The sequence below is a fragment of the Monodon monoceros genome, unplaced genomic scaffold, assembly GCF_005190385.1.
Source record: "Monodon monoceros isolate NGI ecotype Baffin Bay Population unplaced genomic scaffold, NGI_Narwhal_1 Super_Scaffold_20, whole genome shotgun sequence".
Lineage (NCBI taxonomy): Eukaryota > Metazoa > Chordata > Mammalia > Artiodactyla > Monodontidae > Monodon > Monodon monoceros.
In genome coordinates this window covers 62,445,590-62,467,423 of record NW_021703777.1, presented here as the reverse complement: position 1 = coordinate 62,467,423, position 21,834 = coordinate 62,445,590, and the positions used below count along the sequence as shown (strand labels likewise).

Here is a 21,834-nt window from a genome sequence, read left to right as displayed (position 1 = left end):
TCTGTCTTTAAGGACAAGACATATCATTCCTTTTTTGTTGTTCTTTTTTTTTCTCATTTGCTTTTAAAATAAATAGAAACTCATGGATAAACACCATTGCCATTTATTTTCTCTTAATTAGGAAAAAACTCAAGTGTTTTGGAAAATGTCACTATTAAAAACATTGGGAAAAAATACAGTTGTAAACACTTATTTAGTTTAAGAAAACATTTATGCTTTCAAAATATCAAGTTTTCTTTGAATTACCATATGTGAAAGTCATGGAAGGCAGACCAAACCTGTGATCATAGGTTAAACTGCTAATGAAAAATACATTCTAAACCTAAGGCTCTTATCCTTAATAAGGTAATTTTAAAATTACTTTACCTATAAGATACAGAACATAACTGAGGTATGGTACCTCATGCCACTTTTCAAGTTCCCATTGCCTCACTTTGGGACAAAAAGTTCTCACACAAGAATCAAATAATAATTTTAATAAAAACCGAGACATCACAGTAAGAATATAATTTTCAAACCGACATTGACAATATAGTTTGCTTTTTTTGCATTCTTAATGTCCTCTCTGACAAAGTACACTGTCCTAACCTCTGGGCTTAGAAAAATGCATCTGTTCTCCAAATGTAGTATGATTCAAGAAGAGAGAAAGAGCCAAAATGACCTCAAATTTCCCTCATCAGAACTAGAACACATCTTATACTTGAAGGGGACATACCATTTTCCAATTAGATGATTGCAAACTCCATTAATATAACCCTAAATTCTCAGGCATCAAAGAAACTGAAGTATTTGTTTCTTATCCAAAGTCAATTTATGCTCTTCTAGCTCCTCTTGGCATGCTTCCTAAATTGGGTATATTTTCTTCCAGGAGGAATTCCAAGATACCACTGAGCAATTTTTTTTACCTACAAATTAAACACTATTTGAACCTTACCTGGGGCTTTGGTAGAGTCCCCATAATTATGAAGCAAAGCTCCTCCAATGCATTGGATGCCTAATGGAAATGGGAAGATATATAGGCCATGCTTCTGCGTTATCATCATTTGCATAGAAGAGATAACCATAAAATGTTAGGATCACAAGGACATTCCAACAGTTAGGAGAACCACTGACCGAAACTGCCCGCCCTGGCCAGGCATCACAGTAACCACTTGCATGTGTTATCTTACAACAGGAGGTCCTGGTAAGAATGTGGAACTAACAAGCTAGTACCAACCGGAAGAATTCAGGAAAGGTCAAAAGGAGAGAAGAGACTCCAGTCCACATGTTACTGAGTCCAAGCTCGCTCCGCTTGCCGCACAACAGGCCAATAAATCGGAGACGAGGTGTTGAGGCAAGGAATATAACTTTATTTGGAAAGCTGGCAGACCAAGAAGATGGCAGACTAATGTCTCAAAATAACCATCGTATCGGGGTTTGGATGCCAGTTTCTTTTATAGCACAGAGACGGGGAGGAGATTAGGAAGTAAAAAGGCCATACGTTTTGCAATAACCCCTGGAATGGCCAGCCTCACGGAGGGGATGTGTTAATTTCTTCTTTCTTGCAGCCATCCACAGGTGGACAGGGTCTGGATGTTTCCCTGAACAAAGGCACTTTGGTTTAACATTCAGGCAGAGGGGCAGGGTTCCCCGAGGCAGGCCATTATGTAGAGACAACATCCTTTTATTGAACAAAAGCAATGGGAAGCAAAGGTTAAAGTAAAACAAACAGATCCAACATGTAGTCAGATTTGGCTCTTCCCTGTTACACATATGTCCTACCAACCTCCCAGTATCCTTCTCGCTGGAATCCATATTGGCTGAGTGATGCGCGCGCCACCAGGAAGGACCCTGAGTCGGAGTGATTGGCCAGAGATAACCCGGAAACTAGCTCCATTACCATAAAACCCGAGACTGCAAGCCATGTGGCAGAACAGTTCTCCTGGTTCTTACCCAGCTGCTCTCCGCCCGGGCTCCCCTTCCCAATAAAGTCTCTTGCTTTGTCAGCACATGTGTTTCCTCGGACAATTCATTTACGAGTGTTAGACAAGAACCCACTCTTGGGCCCTGGAAGGGGTCCCCCTCCCTGAAACACAACTACACCAAATAGAATCCTTGTGGCCCACTGACACTCTGTTGGAATCCCTTGATTTCTCTCATGATAAAAACTTGGCTCCTAAAAGTAAAACCTTCCTTCCAAAGAGGAAAAAAAAAGTTACATATTGTCTATATGCACTGATTAAGGCTTCCACTGTGGGTCCAGATACAAAATTCTCAGTATTGGGGGCTTCCTTGGTGGCGCAGTGGTTGAGAGTCCGCCTGCCGATGCAGGGGACACGGGTTCATGCCCCGGTCCGGGAAGATCCCACATGCCGCGGAGCGGCTGGGCCCGTGAGCCATGGCCGCTGAGCCTGCGCGTCCGGAGCCTGTGCTCCGCAACGGGAGAGTCCACAACAGTGAGAGGCCCACACCCCACCCCACCCCCCAAAAAAAATTCTCAGTATTTGCTAAAATTCTATGAAATTCTGTGACTGAGAGTAACTAAGGCAGTGCCAAAAAAAGGATTATTCTTCCCAACTTGCAGCTAAGTCTGAATCTACATGCCAAAGTGGTGAGCCTCGCTGAATAGTACTCATTACTGGCTAATTTGAAAATCCTTCAATTGCTCGCAAACAATGGGAGTTTGGAGAAGAAGCCGTGTATGGTGCACCTAATATGAGTTCCCACCCTTCCAGGCTGCTGACTGCATACCCCAGGGTCAGGTTTTTCAAAGCACCTGAGCACAGAAGCAGGGCAGGGCTCTTGTGGTTTGCAGCCAGCTAGGTGTGGTGAGAAGGAGCCCAACTGGACAAGCAGGGGCGAAACCCACCTTGCACAGAATTCAGCATGGTCGCACCAGGAGTGCTTGATTACTTAATAAATACATATGGGAAATAATGAGGAGCTGAAACCGTGTGGGAGTGGGGTAGGGCTGTGGAGTTGAGCGGCCTGCAACTCCAGAGCAGTGCAAATTCCATTTCTCCTCTTTATTAGCTGTGTGACCTTGGGCGGGTTACCTAACCTCTCTAAACTTCAGTTCCTGCAGCCGTAAATCGGGGATGACAACATCAACGCAGAATTCTTGGAAGGATTACGCGTAGGTAAAGCTCTCAGCACAGTGCCGCATACAGAGCAATTAGTTAACAATAGTAGCGCTGAAAAATGTGTGACCTGTAAAGCTTGATTTAACAACTGCGGTTACTGCTAATTCAGAAGACGTGTCATAAAGGATTGCTCAGGGCCAGCAAGATCCTCACCCTTTGAACAACAGCACATGTTTAACAGGATTGGCTATAGTTTAGGGATACAGTTGGAGTCATGAAACAGCGTCTCTGAGCATCCCACCTAGCATGTCAAAGGCCTGCTTTGTTCTCTTCTATTTGTTTGCCTGCCCAATGCAAATTGTTGGGATATTTATTAATAGTATTAAATGGCTCATATTTAAGTAGTATTTCAATAAATTATCAAACATTTTCATATACATAACCCACACTTTGTCTTTAAAACACAGCTTGACGTATACAGGATGGGAATTGTTATTCTCACATATAAAGCAAGTGAGATTCTAAGAGACTGTCACTTGCCCAATACTACACACAGCTAGGTCGTCTGATCTATAGGTATCCCTGTGTTGCACTGGTATTGACTGTTAAGCCTATGGTTGGGAGTTGGATGAGAGAAAAAGTAGAGTGTGAACACTGATACATCTTTTCTCACTTTTTCCCTTCAGGATTGGGTATGCAGCTCACCCCAGAAAAATCTAGAAATAAATCCCTGAAACTTCCTCTTATGGCCCATCTAGAAATGCTGAAAAAATACAAAATAATTTTTTAAAAAATCTAGTGATACCATGTGTCTCTTAACTCAAAGAAGAATAAATTTAGTTATATGAGTGTCTCCTTAGAAAACAGCTTCTAAGCCAGCTGAGGCTTGGCAACAAGACTGAAGTTTGACAGAAAAAGTTTCAAAACAAATTGCATTTTCTCCAGCAACTTTTTACATGAAGCCATTATTCACTGAGCTACAACTATTCTTTAAGGATTTTTCTCATATGAGATTTTTAATATTTTATTTTTCATTTGTGGACCTTTTAAAGAGCCTTTATTTTCTATTTGGTAAAAATGTTTTGAAGAACTATTCAGATAATCGCATACATAATATAATAATAGTTAACAGGAAATTAACGATTTTTTTTTTTTTTTTTTTTTTACGGTACACGGGCCTCTCACTGTTGTGGCCTCTCCCGTTGCAGAGCACAGGCTCCGGATGCACAGGCTCAGCGGCCATGGCTCACGGGCCCAGGCACTCCGCGGCATGTGGGATCTTCCCGGACCGGGGCACGAACCCGTGTCCCCTGCATCGGCAGGCGGACTCTCAACCACTGTGCCACCAGGGAAGCCCGAAATTAACGATTTTTAAAAAAATGGTATCAGTTAGTGTAAAAGGTTTCATAGTAAATTTACAAAGCTCTCCTCAAAAGGTACAGCCTCCAAATCCAATAACAGCTTAGTTTACCTTGATGGTGTTTAGATGAGTGCTTTAAAATTCATCCTTTTAATTTTGAAGACATAAAAGTGATTCTGAGGGTGTTCCTGAATTTCCAATGTAATGCAAAAGCCTGTGTGCTGATTAATATCCACCACATGTTACATATCCGTCAATGCTCCTCAAGCAATTTGAAATATCATTCATAAATGTTGTCTATTATGATTCTGGTCTTGCTTTATCACTTAGTGCCTCTAACTTGCTGCAAGTGATCCTCTGCAGGCTGAGGAACTGGTCGAGGCAGGAGAAAGGCTGCTTCTCCACACTGGCCAGGATGACATTCTGGAAGGACTACGTGAAGGACAGGCATCGCGCCTTGGCCAGACCATGTAGGGGTTCGCCCCAGGCACACAGCTGACTGTGTTGAGAGGGTTGAGCCAAGAGCCTCTGCTGAGCCCTCTCCTCTGTTCAGGAGACTTAGTGATGCTGATTAAGAAAGTTAAGACACCAAGCCTAACACTGCTACACCTGCACTCAGAGACAGAGCTGCAGACAGAGGGAGCAGCGTCCAGTAGAGACGTGTAAGAAGGACACACTTGTTTCCCACTGCTCGTGTTTCTGAGACTGCTGGGACCTGGGACCCTTTGCTGCAGTGCTGCAAGGCGTGAACCTGGACAGACCTCTCCTTGACCAACAAAATACAAAGAAACCATGTGGGACTAAAAATAACTGAGTGTATGCACAGTTGGGGCAAATTATGAACAAAAAGATACAAACAGACCAAAAAACCTTACTGCCACTTCTGAAGAGCTGGGGGCCAAAAACAGGGTGTGGGGAGCAAAAGCAGGGTACAGAGCATGCTCCCTGCACTCAACACCACCAGAGGAGTGGGCCAAACACTTACGCCAGCCCTCCAGCCTGACCGCTGGACACACCCCTACCCTCACCCCATATAAGGAACTAGCTCGCCCCCCTCGGAGAGTGAGCAAGGGCACCTGTTACTCATTCTAGCTCCCCCTGCTGCAGCAGGGGCCCCAGTAAAGCTTTGCCTGAAGTTCTTGTCTGGCCTCTAGTCAACTTCTACTGATTAGGGAAGGCCAAGCACACTGGTCTGTATCATTTCCAGGTACAGAAGCTAGACCACCACTCCTCTCTCCCCAGTCCTCTTAACTCTTTCCCGTGGGAAAAGGAGTGAGTTACCTGACAGATGATTGACAGGAGGAAATCGGGCACGCTCTGTTGAGCCCTTTCCTCTTAGAGAGCCAGCTCCCTGGCCAGTTGTTCTTGCCTGACTGCTGCCCCGTGGCAGAAAACCTGATTCTGGCAGGACGCTTGAGTCACAGTCTAACCTCAGTTTAATTCTGGGGGTAGCTTTAGCAGACACACTTAGCAGCAGATCTAAGGCCACATTCACAAATTGACTTTTCAGTTACAATGATATTTTGATCTCCTAAGTCTGACTCTGTAAGTTCATCTCTCCATGGGTTGCAAACTCTATTAAGGGCCAGGATATTAGTCCCCCAAGAGAGCAATGGATTCATTATTTTTAATCTAACACAGAATGTGATTTTGAAATTAGCATTTTAATTTCAAAAATATGGGTATATTATCTGCAAATCTATTTTTCTTTTTTTTTGCGGTACGCGGGCCTCTCACTGTTGTGGCCTCTCCCATTGTGGGGCACAGGCTCTGGATGCGCAGGCTCAGCGGCCATGGCTCACGGGCCCAGCCGCTCCGCGGCATGTGGGATCTTCCCGGACCGGGGCACGAACCCGTGTCCCCTGCCTCGGCAGGCGGACTCTCAACCACTGCGCCACCAGGGAAGCCCTGCAAATCTATTTTTCTTAGAGATAAAAGCCCTAGCACTTTACACCATAAACTCAGAGCACTCATTATTACCTGCAGATGATGTAATAATTTCCAATACGTTGACATTTTAGTAAGTCCATAAAATAATGATGGGTCCAAAGGGAGAGATGGAGTATTTCAGCATGACACAAATGCTTACATCACTATGAAACACCTCCATTTGGAATTACCTGAGGCAGAGGATCCATGGACAGGAAAGACGAACAAGCATCATCTATCTGTAGAAAACAAAAATGCCAGTTACATCTTGGAAACAGAGAGAAGATAGCAAAAAATGGAAAGCAGATTTTACGAAGTCAAGTTACCTATGCAACATTAATTAAAGTTCCATGACTGTTCAGGACTCTGGATTTGGGAGGCAGGAGCCTTTTACACTATCTAAGGAAGTCCTGGAATTGGGATTTCCCCAAGATGCACCCCCAGGCACAGGGATATACATCCCTATTAACAGTCAGTAGGGATTATCAGAGCATAAAGATGCTTCAAACATTGAAGGGAAAAACTTATGGTATTATTCGGCCTGAGAAACCTGAGTAGTGACTAAAGAATGGCTCAAAATTAAGGAGCACCCTGCTATGTGGTTCTTTAAATCTAATCATATCTACATATAAATCTAATCACATCATCTAGATTAACATGATAATAGCATGTGTGCTAAATGACAAAGAGTGTAAGTAAAAAGTCTTACACAACATGGGCCATCTTCCCGTTCTCTACCAAGAAGCCAGCATGAGAAAATAGTTCTATTTTACAGTGAAGGTTTACTGAACTATGCTTGCCAACTAGCTGTCCTTGGCTTTTTGTTTTTTTTTTTTCGCCAAGTCATTTAATTTTTATTTTATATTGGGATATAGTGGATTTACAACATTATGTTAGTTTCAGGTGTACAGCAAAGTGGTTCAGTTATATATATACATATATCCATTCTTTTGCAGGTTCTTTTACCATATAGGTGATTACAGAAGACTGAGTAGAGTTCCCTGTGCTGTATAATAGGTTCTTGTTGATTATCTATTTTATATACAGAAGTGTGTATATGTTAATCTCACACTCCTAATTTATCTTGAGGGCTTCTTTCTGTGGAGTTATTTTTTTAATTAATTAATTTTATTTATTTATTTTTGGCTGCGTTGGGTCTTTGTTGCTGTGTGCTGGCTTTCTCTAGTTGTGGCGAATGGGGTCTACTCTTCCTTGCGGTGTGTGGGCTTCTCATTGCGGTGGCTTCTCTTGTGGAGCATGGGCTCTATGCATATGGGTTTCAGTAGTTGTGGCTTGTGGGCTCTAGAATGCAGGCTTCATAGTTATGGCGCATGGGCTTAGTTGCTCCGCGACATGTGGGATCTTCCTGGACCAGGGATTGAACCCGTGGCCCCTACATCGGCAGGTGGATTCTTAACCACTGAGCCACCAGGGAAGTCCCTCTGTGGAGTTTTGATGAGATGTTTAGGAGGCCTTGCCAAAGACCTTGTTTCCACTGTTCTGCACACACATTTGTGAAGCACTTTCTGCTGAATGTTATTACAAAGCTCTGCTGGGGGTACACCAGACCTTGGTAATGGTCTCGTGAAGGTTGAAAAAAGGATCCGTTTCTTCAATTTTTGTTGCACATTTAGGGAAAAAGCCTTCAGAGAGAAAACTTGGACCCTCTAATGCTTTGATGTCCTCATAAGTAAACCTCACGGTGGGAACTCCAAGATGGTTGATGAAGTAATCGGCATCATCTTGCATCTGTACAGAACTGATATTTGCTTCTGAGCACTCATCTCTTCTGGAACAGTTGAAATTATTTTTCTCAGCTACCAGTTGCTGAAGAGATGGTGAAGCTACAGGGTAGAGACTTGAGTTACCGCTTACAGGACTGTGGAGACTAACATAAGCCACAACATTTTTCTGCAGAACCTTCTTGAAATCCTCTCCCCATTCATATGAGCCAATATTTCCAAAAGCTGTTCCACCCCATGAACAGAAAACAATAGTGCAGTCTGGTCTCCACCCTTTCTTGACTCTTAACATCAAGATCCGAATAAAAGCTGTGATGATGGCAGTGCTGCTGGCCCATTCTTGTCCATTATAACTGTATGCGGTATGATGATGGCTGCCAACTATGATATAACGGTCTGGAGATGTCGAGCCTTTTTTTGTTTGTTTGTTTTTGTTTTTGCGGTGCGCGGCCCTCTCACGGTTGTGGCCTCTCCCGTTGCGGAGCACAGGCCTCCAGACGCGCAGGCTCAGCGGCCATGGCTCACGAGCCCAGGCGCTCCGCAGCATGTGGGATCTTCCCGGACTGGGGCACGAACCCGCGTCCCCTGCATCGGTAGGCGGACTCTCAACCACTGCGCCACCAGGGAAGCCCCGAGCCTTTTAAATATCCAACAACATTAGTAACTGTTTCAAATTTTGTGACTGTCTAAATCTGCATGCTGACAATTCTTTCCTCATTATTTGGAAGTTCTAGAGGGCTACAGGCACTGTGTGTGATTCTATCTTTCAGCGAAGATGCTGAGATGGGGTGCACTAGTAGAGAGGTGAGGTTTGATCGGTTTTGTCTAAAGCTTCCATCTGCTAGTGTTGGAGGGTCTCCTGCAGAGGCGGGGGGGGCGGCTGTGGCTCACCGTGGCGACAAGGACACTGGCAGCAGAAGTTTTGGGAAGTACTCCTTGGCGTGAGCTCTCCCAGAGTCCACAATTAGCCCCACCAAAGAGCCAGGTAGGCTCCCGTGCTCTGTCCTCAGCTTTTATCCTTAAAAGAAACCTTGAAAGATCTTAAACTGTAGTATGAGATTTATACTAATCATTAAAAAACTGTGCTGAGAAGTTAAGCACTAAGCTAGGTGTCTAGAGTTATCTATGGCATTTATTTCTTTGGCGGCCTTTTAAAATGGGACTGGAAAAAATGGTACTGATGCTTGTCTGTCTGGGATGATTTAGGTTGAGTCCTATTTATGGCATAACATCTCAGGGGCCCCCTTCTAGTTTCAGAATTGTTTGTTGAATTTAATTTAATTGCCATTCTCACACTAAACTGAAGGGGGATGATCATACCCTTTAGTCATAATTTCTCAAGCTACTCTGGTTTCCAAGTTGAACATGAACTAATATATATAATTCTGTAATTTAGAGAATAACAAAGGTATACGGTATGATAGAAAAGCATACGTTTATGTCTCCTTTTTATGTTCACAGAACTTATCCTCTCTATATATCACAAATACTGGGAGAATTGTTTTATTCTATTTGTCCCTTGTGTCCATCCACCTGCTCCCTCTTCCATGCCATATAAACCCAGAATCATGGATACAAACACACCCAGACAGTGGTAAACTTCTTGAGGGAAGGGGCTACCTAATGTGCCCAAATAAGTGTTCAATAAATATTCTTTAATTAAATTGCATTGAGTTTGTGGGGAAAAAAATAAAAAGGGAAGTCAATTGAGAAGGGAAAGCGAAAAAGATACCCTTTTAAGCTTCAAATTGTGACTAATGCTTTATGTATCACCCCCAAATGCGATTTAATTTGCTCTAGTAGGGTAGGAGGAAGTGGTCCCTCTCGAAATTGTGGTGATATTTAGGTATCTGAAGACTTTACATGCTCAAGGGGAAAGCTGTCCACCCCCAGCCCAGGCTGCTCATTTGTATGAGGTGGCCGTGTCCAAGGACAGCGGACCCTTGAACTTCAGGGCTCACTAATCAGTGCATCAATATGGCTTGGATAAAAACATCAGAATAAGAAAAAACACCAATTAATCAAATTAGGAGATAACTGCAAAGCTTTTCAGTTTTTGTTCTCCTTTCTTTAAAAGGCACGGCTGCACTGCCCACCCACTCTCCCTTTGGGTAAGCATTTGTTCACTTCACTCAGCTTATGGCCCTAATGGTTTTAAGTGCCACTAATGCTTTTGAGAACTCTGTGGAGTCCATCGATGAACCCGTTTGAAAATGGTTAGGTCTCTGTATACGCTTTGAAAAGTATGTGTTTCTAGCATCTGAATAGCCATGTAATATTTAAAACCTCCAGCAGAAAGCTTAACTATATGCTCTTAGCATCTTCTTTAAGTATCTTTTTCTATAAAAGAGCGTACAGTGCTTTTACAGCTCCATTTGAGTTTTTTCCCCAGCATTATCATCTAAAAGTTTTTTTCAAAGATTTTCCTCAGAAATATAATTTCAGGCCAAACTAAATGTTTCTGTACTCTACATTAATATCTGTTTTTAAATTATTCTTCATCTTGCTTATATTTTTCTAGCATGTATTATGATATACCAAGGCAGAGGCCCTTAAAATAGTCTTACAAATTTCTGTGCTATTTAAGACTCTTTAGTACTTGGCCCTTATCATCTGTCTTATCTTTGCCCTTATGTATTTTGTTAGGGGGGTGGCTTAGGTATAAAGGGCATTCTCCTCAGTTCATAGCTTTCTATCATCACTGGACTCACTTTCTTTATCCTTTTATATTTCCATTTCATACTCCTATACCATCCTCCCATAAGCAGCTCTTCTAATGTATTTGATGTGTATCCTCTGTTTATGTTCTTATAAAATCTGTACTGCTGTTTGCTGTGCACATATGGTATTTTCTTACTTTTTTTTTTTTTTTTGCGGTACGCGGGCCTCTCACTGTTGTGGCCTCTCCTGTTACGGAGCACAGGCTCCGGCCGCGCAGGCTCAGCGGCCATGGCTCACGGGCCCAGCCGCTCCGCGGCATGTGGGATCTTCCCGGACTGGGGCACGAACCCGTGTCCCCTGCATCAGCAGGCAGACTCTCAACCACTGCACCACCAGGGAAGCCCTTACTTTTCTTAGCTTAACACTATACTTTAAGACCTCTCCCTGCTCCTGGATACCTCTAGTGTGTTGCTCCTAACTGCCATAGAGTATTTATAATGTGCATGCACTACATGTTGCCTACCTACTCCCCAGTGATGCGAGGCCGGTTCCCTCCACTCCTCCCATTACCTCCTTGTATCTGTCCTGCACATATGGTTCTGTAGGAGAATATGTTTGGGCTACATACTCAGGAGAGGGCATGCTAGACCATGGGGATATCTAGGTGGCTTTCCAGATGGCTACACCAGTTGACACTCTCATCAGCAATGCATGGGGATTCCTACACCCTACATCCTTGCTAACGTTTGCCATTCTCTAGATTTCAATTTTTTGCCAGTCTAACGGATAGAAAGTGACAATATTTTTGTCTTAATTTTCATGTCATTGTTACTAATGGATTTGAGCATCTCTTTAGATGCTTGTTGGTCTTTAGGTTTCCTCTTTATAAATTGTTCTATAATTTGACTATTTTTACTTTGGATTCCTGTCTTTATCCAATTAGCTAGAATTTCTTAGATATTCTAGAAACTAATTCCTTATCAGTTTTAGGCACTGTCAATATCTTCTTTCAAAGGCTCTGACATTTTTTCAATGGAGTCCTTTGTTGAAAGAAATCTTTACTTTTTTTCTTTTTTTTTGCTGTACGCGGGCCTCTCACCGCTGCGGCCTCTCCCGTTGCGGAGCACAGGCCTCCAGACGCGCAGGCTCAGCGGCCATGGCCCATGGGCCCAGTCGCTCCGCAGCATGTGGGATCCTCCCAGACCGGGGCACGAACCTGCGTCCCCTGCATCAGCAGGCGGACTCTCAACCACTGCGCCACCAGGGGAGCCCAGAAATCTTTACTTTTAATGTAATTCAAGTCATGAAGTTTTTGGCCTTATAATTTATGGTGGAAGTTTTTCATGGAAATTTTTTATGGAAAAACTTATTAAAATTTGTGGAAAGAAGCCTTTCCCTGCTCCTAGCTCACAAAGATGTTTTTCTAATAGAAAAGATATTTCCTATTAACTCTATAATTTTACCCTGTATGTTTAGACCTTTAATCCACCTGGAGCCCACCTTTTATGGGGTGTTAATTTTATGTTTCTCTATACAGTGAGCCAGTTTCTCAACCCTCATTTGCCGAACAATCTGTCCTTTTGCCTCTGAATTTTAGTGTTACTTCTACTATAAGTTAAGTTCATGTGCACATGCATTTGTCTCAGGTTGTCTTAGGTTGGGTTCCCCCAGAAACAGACCTTGAGATAAGGATGTGGATATGAGTAGATCATTTGGAAGATAACCCAAAAAGCACTGGTAGAAGGGTGGAGAAGTAAAACAGGGAAGGGAAGGAATCCAGTCAAGGGTATGTTATCAAGCAGGTTACCGCCATTGTAACTGGGATCAATCTGCCTGGGGTACTCTGAGACACAATGCAGAATACATCTCAGAGTTATCCCACCTGAGGGGAGAGGCAGCTAAGGTATTCATCCACCAACTCTCTTGGGTCACCAACTGATGGCTATTCCTGTGGTGGGGGCATTTGGTCCCAGGCACTTCTGGTCTGTCCTGAGCATAGGCCAAACAGACAGAGTCACAGGTGCTCGCAATTAGAAACAGTAAGTTTGGAGTGTGCTAGAATGGTGAATGACAAAGGGATATGACAGGACACTGACAGTGTCTGCTAAACTCTCCAAGCTCTAGTCTCAGTTCCACTGGTTCATTCATCTATTCTTACGCCCTCACCATACCTTTTTTGTTAGTACAATTTCTTAGTATATCTTGAAATCTGGTAGGGCAAGTTCTGGCTCTTAGCTCTTTATATTTAAAATTTCCTTAGCCATTTGTAGACCTTTATTTTTCCACATCAATTTTAGGTTAAATTTATAAACTTTCCAAAAAGAAGTTAAGTGGAATTCTGATTGGGTTGCATTGATTTTATGGGGTTTACATTGACTCATTTAGGTAGAATTGATATTTTTATTACATTAAATTAATTGTTCCCTCCAAAAGCAAAGAACGTCTCTCCATATATTCACATTATCTTCTAATTCCTTTATTAAAATTTAATTTTTTCTCCATAAGCCATTGTGTATTTTTGGTTAATTCCTAGATACTTATAGTTTTTGTTGCCATTGTGAATGATGTAATATTTTCATGTTACTTTTTCCTAGTGAAAAGAAATGTTATTGATTCTTGTATATTGGTATTATATCCAAAACTCTTCTGAATTCTCATCTTAGCTCTAATAGTTTAAGAGCGAGCAATTTATTAATGTAATTCATCATGATTATAGATTAAAGGAGAAAAGGCATATTGCTTATCTCAATATTGGTGCAGATAAAATATTTGATTAAGTTCACATTTTATTTAGGCTTAACGAAACTCTTAGGAAGACAGGAGAAGAATAGAAGTTCCTTAACTAGGTAAAGGTTATATAACAAAATTCTAGAGCAAATTTATACCCTATGGAGAAGCTTTAGTTACATTTATTTGTATAACATAGTACTGGAGGCCTTTGGCCAATGATTAGAAGGAAAGAAGAAATTGTTTCTTCAGTGCTTATTGTATTACTATAGCACCTTTTTGGCATCAGATATTTTTCTAGGAATTTATTCATTTCATCTAAGTTTTCAAAATTATTACCATATAACTGTCCATAATACTTTGGCAGGGGTAATAGCTTATTGAAATATAATTCAGATTCTGTACAATTCGCCCATTTAGAGTGTACAATTCACTAGTTTTTTTTTTTAAGCTATTATCCCATTTATCTAGAAAGAAAATAACAGCTTGATATAATAGCCTTCTAGAGAATATATATGTACACACAGAAATTAGGCTTGTGGGTCAGGATAAATGTCAGAATTTAACCCTGATGGTAGCAAGAATTAGCTTGCCTCAGATGAAGGCTATAACTCAACTAGTTAGAGCAGAGAATGCCTTAAGGTAGTAGAACAGCTGCCGCTTCCCAGTGCCCTTCTTTTCTCTCCCTGAGATATGCCCTAAATCTGTGGGTTTATGGGACTAACGCAGGATGGGAGTCCCATCAGATTAGAGGGGCACTGATTCTCCTCAATCTGTTTTTTTCTTTATCAGTTTAGAGGGTGATGTCATTGATAGGTAAAGCAGTAAATCTATACTCTAACTACCTTGTTACTGGACCTAAAGTTCATGTTTTGAATACAGACCTTCAAACTGAACCACAGAACATAGGAACTCTCTGGTTCAGAGCTACAAATAACAAGGGGTCTTTCCATAGGGCCTTTGCAGCCACGGACTTTTTAAATTACAAGTCATGACCCACCACTGTCCATCCCTTAGTTGATAACTTTTGTCTAGGCCAGTATGATGACTCCAGACCAACATGACACAATTCACTAGTTTTTAGTGTTATTTACTGAGTTGTGCAAACTTTGCCAGTCAATTGTCCATAATACTTATTTAAAACATTTAAAATTTTTTTTGTTTTTATTTTTTATTAATTTTTATTGGAGTATGGTTGCTTTACAACCATGTGGTATGTAAACCATATGGTTGCTTGTGTTAGCCTCCACTGCACAACAAAATGAATCAGCCATACACATACAGATATCCCCTCTCTTTTGAACTTCCCTCCCATTTAGGTTACCACAGCGCATTAGGTAGAGTTCCCTGTGCTATTACAGTATGTTCCCATCAGATGTTTATTTTATACATAGTATCAATAATGTATATGTGTCAATCCCAGTCTCCCAATTCCTCCCACACCACCACTTTCCCCCTTGGTATGGATGGATAAAGAAGATGTGGTACATGTATACAATGGAATACTGCTCAGCCATAAAAAGGAATGAAATTGGGTCATTTGTAGAGACATGGATGGACCTATAAAGTGTCATACAGAGTGAAGGAAGTCAGAAGAAGAAAAGCAAATATCGTATAAAACATTTTTTAAATCTCTCTTTTTCTTGGTGATCTACCCTTTTTCAGTGTATGTCTTTTTTTATCTTTATCTTCTCCTCTGCCTTTTTAAGTCAGTACTGCCAGTGCTTATTAACATTTTGAAAGAACAAACATATGATTTTGTTAATATTGTTGAGTTTTTCTCTCCTCTCTCTTTTTAATATTTATTTCTGCCCATATTTTTATTATTTACTTCATTCCTGTTTCTTTGAATTTTCTCTGTTGTTCTTTTCTCCCACATTTTTCAGTTGAATGCTACGCATATTTGTTTTTAAACTTTCTTTTCTCCTGATAAATATATATGAAGTTAAAATTTCTTTCTAGTTACTGTTTTAGTTGTAGCATACAAATTTTGACTCATAATATTTTTAATGTCATTCTTTTTCAGTCTACGGCTATTTACCGAAATTCCACTTATTTTCCTAACAGATGGGATATTTAAGTTATACTTTTGTTAATAGTTTCTAACTTTATTGCATTATGATTGCAAAACATTTAAAATGGAACCTAAGTGATGAAAACTTTGTCTTCTAAGACATGGTCTGTTTTTTTAAAATGCCCCAATTATTCTCAAAAAGAATGTTCATACTGTTTAGTACAGGTTTTTAAAAATATTTCTAATAGTTAAAATTCAAATTTATTAATTGTACTGTTGGGTCTTTGACATATCTACTTGTGTGCTATTTGCTTTAACTATCAGTTTTGAGAAAGAAATATTAAAATATCCAACTACAAATGTTCATTTATCTATTTTCCCCTGAATTTCTATCAACTGTTAAATAAATTTTGAGATTGTTCTGTTAATATATATTAATGATGGCTGTACTTTTTTGCTCTGTTGTTCTTTTATCAGCGTATAAGATCCTGCTTTGTCTGTTAAAATGGTTTGTGCATTCAAATTCTATTTTATCAGATATTAAGACTGCTACTCCAATTTTCTTGCAGTTTATATTTGCTTGGTATGTCATTTTCCATTCTTAGCCATTTTTTCTTTTCTGCTTTCAGTGTGACTCTTACAGAGATCATATTGCCAAATCTGTTTTTAAAATCCAGCCTGAGAATCTCTTTTAAGGGGTGTAGTTTAGCACATTCGTATTTATTATAATTACTCTATTATTAGGACATATTTCTGCCACCTTAATTTACCACTTACTGTATTTTTGGTTTCTTCTTCATCTTTCCTTCTTTCACTTGATAAAGAGAATAATTCTGAATTCAGAATGTCAGTAAAATCACAGTTGTCCCAAAGCTCAATTACATTATTTCACTTCACCATGATAATTTTAAAAAGGGTAAAGTTTCCACTAGTTTGCGTAAGGATAATTCTTTACCTCATTCCACAATTGTAATTCTTGTTCCAGCTGTAATCCTTGAGGCAATATTGGAGCACCTAAAAATAAAGTTTTGGATGATAAAGTTTTGATTTACTTTTGGATGATATTTCTCATTTTTCACTGTACATCACTACCCTCCTATTTCAACTAGATATTTCAACATCTGACTTAGTATAAAGAGACATAATTATTAAATAAACCTTAAAACATTACAAAGACATTACTCTCAAGAGTGAATTTCTTATATGTCTACACAAAAACTTGTACATGAATGCACATAGCAGCATTATTCATAATAAGCTCAGAGCAGAAACAATGCAGATGTCCATCACCTGGTAAACAGATAAACAAAATGTAGTACATCCACACAATAGAAAATTGTTGGCAATAAAAAGGAATGAACTACTGATATATGCTTCAACAGAGACGAATCTCAAACATATCATGCTAAATCAAATAAGCCAGATGCAAAGGATCAAATACTGTATGAATCCATTCATATGGAATGTCCAGAGAAGGCAAACCTATAGTGACAGAAAGACTAGTGGTTGCCTGGGGCTGATGGTAGGAATGCGGATTGACTGCAAATGGACATAACAGATATTTGGGGGGTGATGGAAAATTGTGATAGCTGCACAACTTTTTTTTTTTTTTTTTTGGTGGAGATGAAACAACACCTTATTTGTTAAGGAGGAGTAAAAGTACAAAAAGGCTTATACGACAGAACATAAAAAAGTGAGAAATCCATTGTACTTAATTCAGAACGCTTGAAGACTCGTCTATGCCACTATGTATGAATAATGCAGGGGCAGAAATTTATTACAGACACATATATTTTGGTTTGGATTTAGTGCTGGACCTTGTTTGACTTAAATCTTGTAAAGAATGATATTCAACTAACTGAAATAACATTTTTCAAGTAAGACAATGCCTCCAGGGTATTGCCAGTGTGATCCTGAAACAAAATTTGGATGATGAAGAATCAGATAAAATTTATGCAAATGGTATGATGTTGTAGCACGTTAACTATGATGAGTGAGGATCTTTTTTTCTTCTGCTTTTTTTCTTCCCAGTTTTATGAAGATGTAATTGACATACAGCACTGAATAAGTTTAAGGTATACAGCATAATGATTTGACTTACAGATATTGTGAAATGATTATCACAATAAATTTAGTTAATATCCATCACCTCATACAGATACCAAAAAAAAAAAACCGTTTTTTTCCTTGTGATAAGAACTCTCAGAATACACTGTCTTAACTTTCAAATATACCACAGAGCAGTGTTCACTACAGTCATCATGTTGTATGTTACAACCCTAGTGCTTACTCATCTTATAACTGGAAGTTTGTACCTTTTGATCACCTTCATCCAAACTTATCTTACCATAAATCACAAATTAATTTAAATTAAAAGACAAATGAAAACTTCCAAAATGTATGAAACATATTTAATAAAATGTGATGGTAAATATCCTTATAATATAGAACTCTTTCAAATCAATACAGAAAAGAAAACATTAATAGGCAAATGACTGCCCAACTCCTTAAGTCTACTTAAAAATCACTGAGTTGCAACATAATAAAGGCCATGTATGACAAACCCACAGCCAACATCATTCTCAATGGTGAAAAACTAAAACCATTTCCACTAGGATCAGGAATAAGACAAGGTTGCCCACTCTCACCACTGTTATTCAACATAGGTTTGGAAGTTTTAGCCACAGCAATCAGAGAAGAAAAAGAAAGAAAAGGAATCCAAATCAGAAAAGAAGTAAAGCTGTCACTGTTTGCAGATGACATGGTACTATACATAGAGAATCCTAAAGATGCTACCAGAAAACTACTAGAGCTAATCAATGAATTTGGTAAAGTAGCAGGATACAAAATTAAGGCACAGAAATCTCTTGCATTCCTATACACTAATGATGAGAAATCTGAAAGAGAAATTAAGGAAACACTCCTATTTACCACTGCAACAAAAAGAATAAAATACCTAGGCTAAGGAGACAAAAGACCTGTATGCAGAACACTATAAGACACTGATGAAAGAAATTAAAGATGATACCAGCAGATGGAGAGATATACCATGTTCTTGGATTGGAAGAATCAACATTGTGAAAGTGACTCTACTACCCAAAGCAATCTACAGATTCAATGCAATCTCTATGAAACTACCACTGGCATTTTTCACAGAACTAGAACAAAAAATTTCACAATTTGTATGGACACACAAAAGACCCCGAATAGCCAAAGCAATCTTGAGAAACAAAAACGAGCTGGAGGAATCAGGCTCCCTGACTTCAGACTATACTACAGAGCTACAGTAATCAAGACAGTATGATAATGGCACAAAAATAGAAATATAGATTAATGGAATAGGCTAGAAAGCCCAGAGATAAACCCATGCACCTATGGTCACCTTATCTTTGATAAAGGAGGCAAGAACATACAATGGAGAAAAGACAGTCTCTTCAATAAGTGGTGCTGGGAAACCTGGACAGCTACATGTAAAAGAATGAAATTAGAACACTCCCTAACACTATACACAGAAATAAAAATGGATTAAAGACCTAAATGTAAGGCCAGACACTATCAAACTCTTAGAGGAAAACATAGGCAGAACACTCTTTGACATACATCACAGCAAGATCTTTTTTGATCTACCTGCTAGAGTAATGGAAATAAAAACAAAAATAAACAAATGGCACCTAATGAAACTTAAAAGCTTTTGCACAGCAAAGGAAACCATAAACAAGGCGAAAAGACAACCCTAAGCATGGGAGAAAATATTTGCAAAGGAATCAACGGGCAAAAGATTAATCTCCAAAATATATAAACAGCTCATGCAGCTCAATAAGAAAAAAACAAACAACCCAATCCAAAAATGGGCAGAAGACCTAAATAGACATTTCTCCAAAGAAGACATACAGATGGCCAAGAAGCACATGAAAAGCTGCTCAACATCACTAATTATTAGAGAAATGCAAATCAAAACTACAATGAGGTATCACCTCACACCAGTTAGAATGGGCTTCATCAGAAAATCTACAAACAACAAATGCTGGAGAGGGTGTGGCGAAAAGGGAACACTCTTGCACTGCTGGTGGGAATGTAAACTGATACAGCCACTATGGAGAACAGTATGGAGGTTCCTTAAAAAACTAAAAAGAGAATTACCATATGACGCAGCAATCCCACTACTGGGCATATACCCAGAGAAAACTGTAATTCAGAAAGACACATGCACCCCAATGTTCATTGCAGCACTATTTACAATAGCCAGGTCATGGAAGCAACCTAAATGCCCATCGACAGACGAATGGATAAAGAAGAGGTGGTACATATATACAATGGAATATTACTCAGCCATAGAAAGGAACGAAATTGGGTCATTTGTTGAGATGTGGATGGATCTAGAGACTGTCATACAGAGTGAAGTAAGTCAGAAAGAGAAAAACAAATATCGTATATTAACACATATATGTGGAACATAGAAAATGGTACAGATGAACTGGTTTTCAAGGCAGAAATAGAGACACAGATGTAGAGAACAAACGTATGGACACCAAGCGGGCAAAGCAGCTGGGGGTGTGGTGGTGGTGGTGGGATGAATTGGGCGATTGGGATTGACATGTATACACTGATGTGTATAAAATTGATAACTAATAAGAACCTGCTGTATAAAAAAAGAGAAAACCTGTTTATTAGGTTTATAGACATGTGTGCAATTAAATAAAACAAACACTACTGTTACCTTGAAAAAAAAAATTGACCAACTCAATGAAACCTTGTGAATACAATGTTAAAAAGTATAACTTTGGGGCTCCCTGGTGGCGCAGTGGTTGAGAGTCCGCCTGCCGATGCAGGGGACACGGGTTCGTGCCCCAGTCCGGGAAGATCCCACATGCCACGGAGCGGCTGGGCCCGTGAGCCATGGCCGCTGAGCCTGCGTGTCTGGAGCCTGTGCTCCGCAACGGGAGAGGCTACAACAGTGGGAGGCCCATGTACCGCAAAAAAAAAAAAAAAAAAAAAAAAGTATAACTATGAATCATAAAATTTTAATTTAGTATGAAAAGATAAGAATGGAAAATTATATTGAAGCTATGTGGAACTATGTTTATAGACAACAGGAAGAGAAAATAAAAATGTAAATATTGCTTGATAGGATAATGAGATTAGAGGTGGTCTTTTAAATTTTTCATTGTTATGCTAATATAATACCTTTATAAAAACTAAAAATCGTCAAACAACACATTTTTTAAAAATTGTGGTAAAATATACAAAACAAAATTTATCATTTTAACCATTTTAAAGTGGACAGTTCAGTGATATTAAGTCAACAAATTTTTAAAACTTTCAGATGGCACCTGAATAAAAGATGTGTTGTCCATTGGTGATTTTAACGTATCTGGAATAGAGCTAAAGTCACCACAAAACTTTTTCTGGGAAATTGGCAGATCATAAACATAAAAAATTTATTTTGCTTTATATTAAACCTTATCATTTTACTGCTTCAAAATTCAAATTTACTCACAAGAAAGAGTCAGTTTCATATTAGATTTGGTTTCACAAATGCTGCTCCTGCTATTCATTCTTATCACCAGAAAAAAAAAGACTATTTGTGACTAATGATAATATGCTCCAGAAAATAAAGAGTTAAGGTCTCTTAGAAACAATACAAATGTTATCAGTAGAAGTAAATTATAGCAAATTTATACATTCAGGAGAATGTGAAACTTATACCACTGATTGTTAAAGGGTTTTAAGAGCTTTTTATTACATTTGGTAACAAAATTATAGGCTTAGTTGTAAAATCCAGGGTTAACTAACATTGGGAAAATTAACTATACATTACAGTAAACATTTAGAAAATGTTTTTCTAAAATGTTCAATCTAGGTCAATAAAATTGTCTGTAGAAGTAAAAATAATAATAAAATAAAATAAAATAAAATGTATCATGTCCTTTAACCTTCATACCAACCTTTTAAGTTAGCTATTCTACTTATTCCCATTTTAAGATGAGGAAATTGAAGGAAGGAAAGATTAAGTAATTTGTCTCAGGTCACCAAAATATATACATGGCAGAAGCAGATTTCAAACCAGACTCCAAATCCTGACAGATTTTTTTTTTCTAATTCTACCACTTTTCAGATGTCTTGCCTTGAGTGCACAAACATTTGTGCTAGTATTTAATCTATGTTCTAATAATAGTAATAGTATTTCGCTACATTTTCTGTACCCAGCATTAGAAGTAACTTACAGGGGTCATGTAGTCCATAGTAGAGAGTTGATCTGTTTGAATCCCCTTTCATGGGACAGCTATTCAAGGTGGACAAATGAACTTACACACTTCTCAATTAAATATTTCCCACCCT

The 21,834-nt window shown here is 39.3% G+C and overlaps 1 protein-coding gene across 1 annotated transcript in view; it reads right to left on the bottom strand.

Moving 5' to 3' along the window:
* The window catches only part of NMU (neuromedin U), a 38,163-nt gene that overhangs the window by 13,106 nt on the left and 3,223 nt on the right, over positions 1–21,834 (bottom strand). The window contains exons 3-5 of the mRNA XM_029234706.1: positions 16,451–16,509; positions 6,543–6,590; positions 935–994 (exon numbers count right to left, since the gene is read on the bottom strand). Coding sequence (XP_029090539.1) covers positions 935–994; positions 6,543–6,590; positions 16,451–16,509 — 167 coding nt within the window. The remainder of the gene's footprint in view (positions 1–934; positions 995–6,542; positions 6,591–16,450; positions 16,510–21,834) is intronic.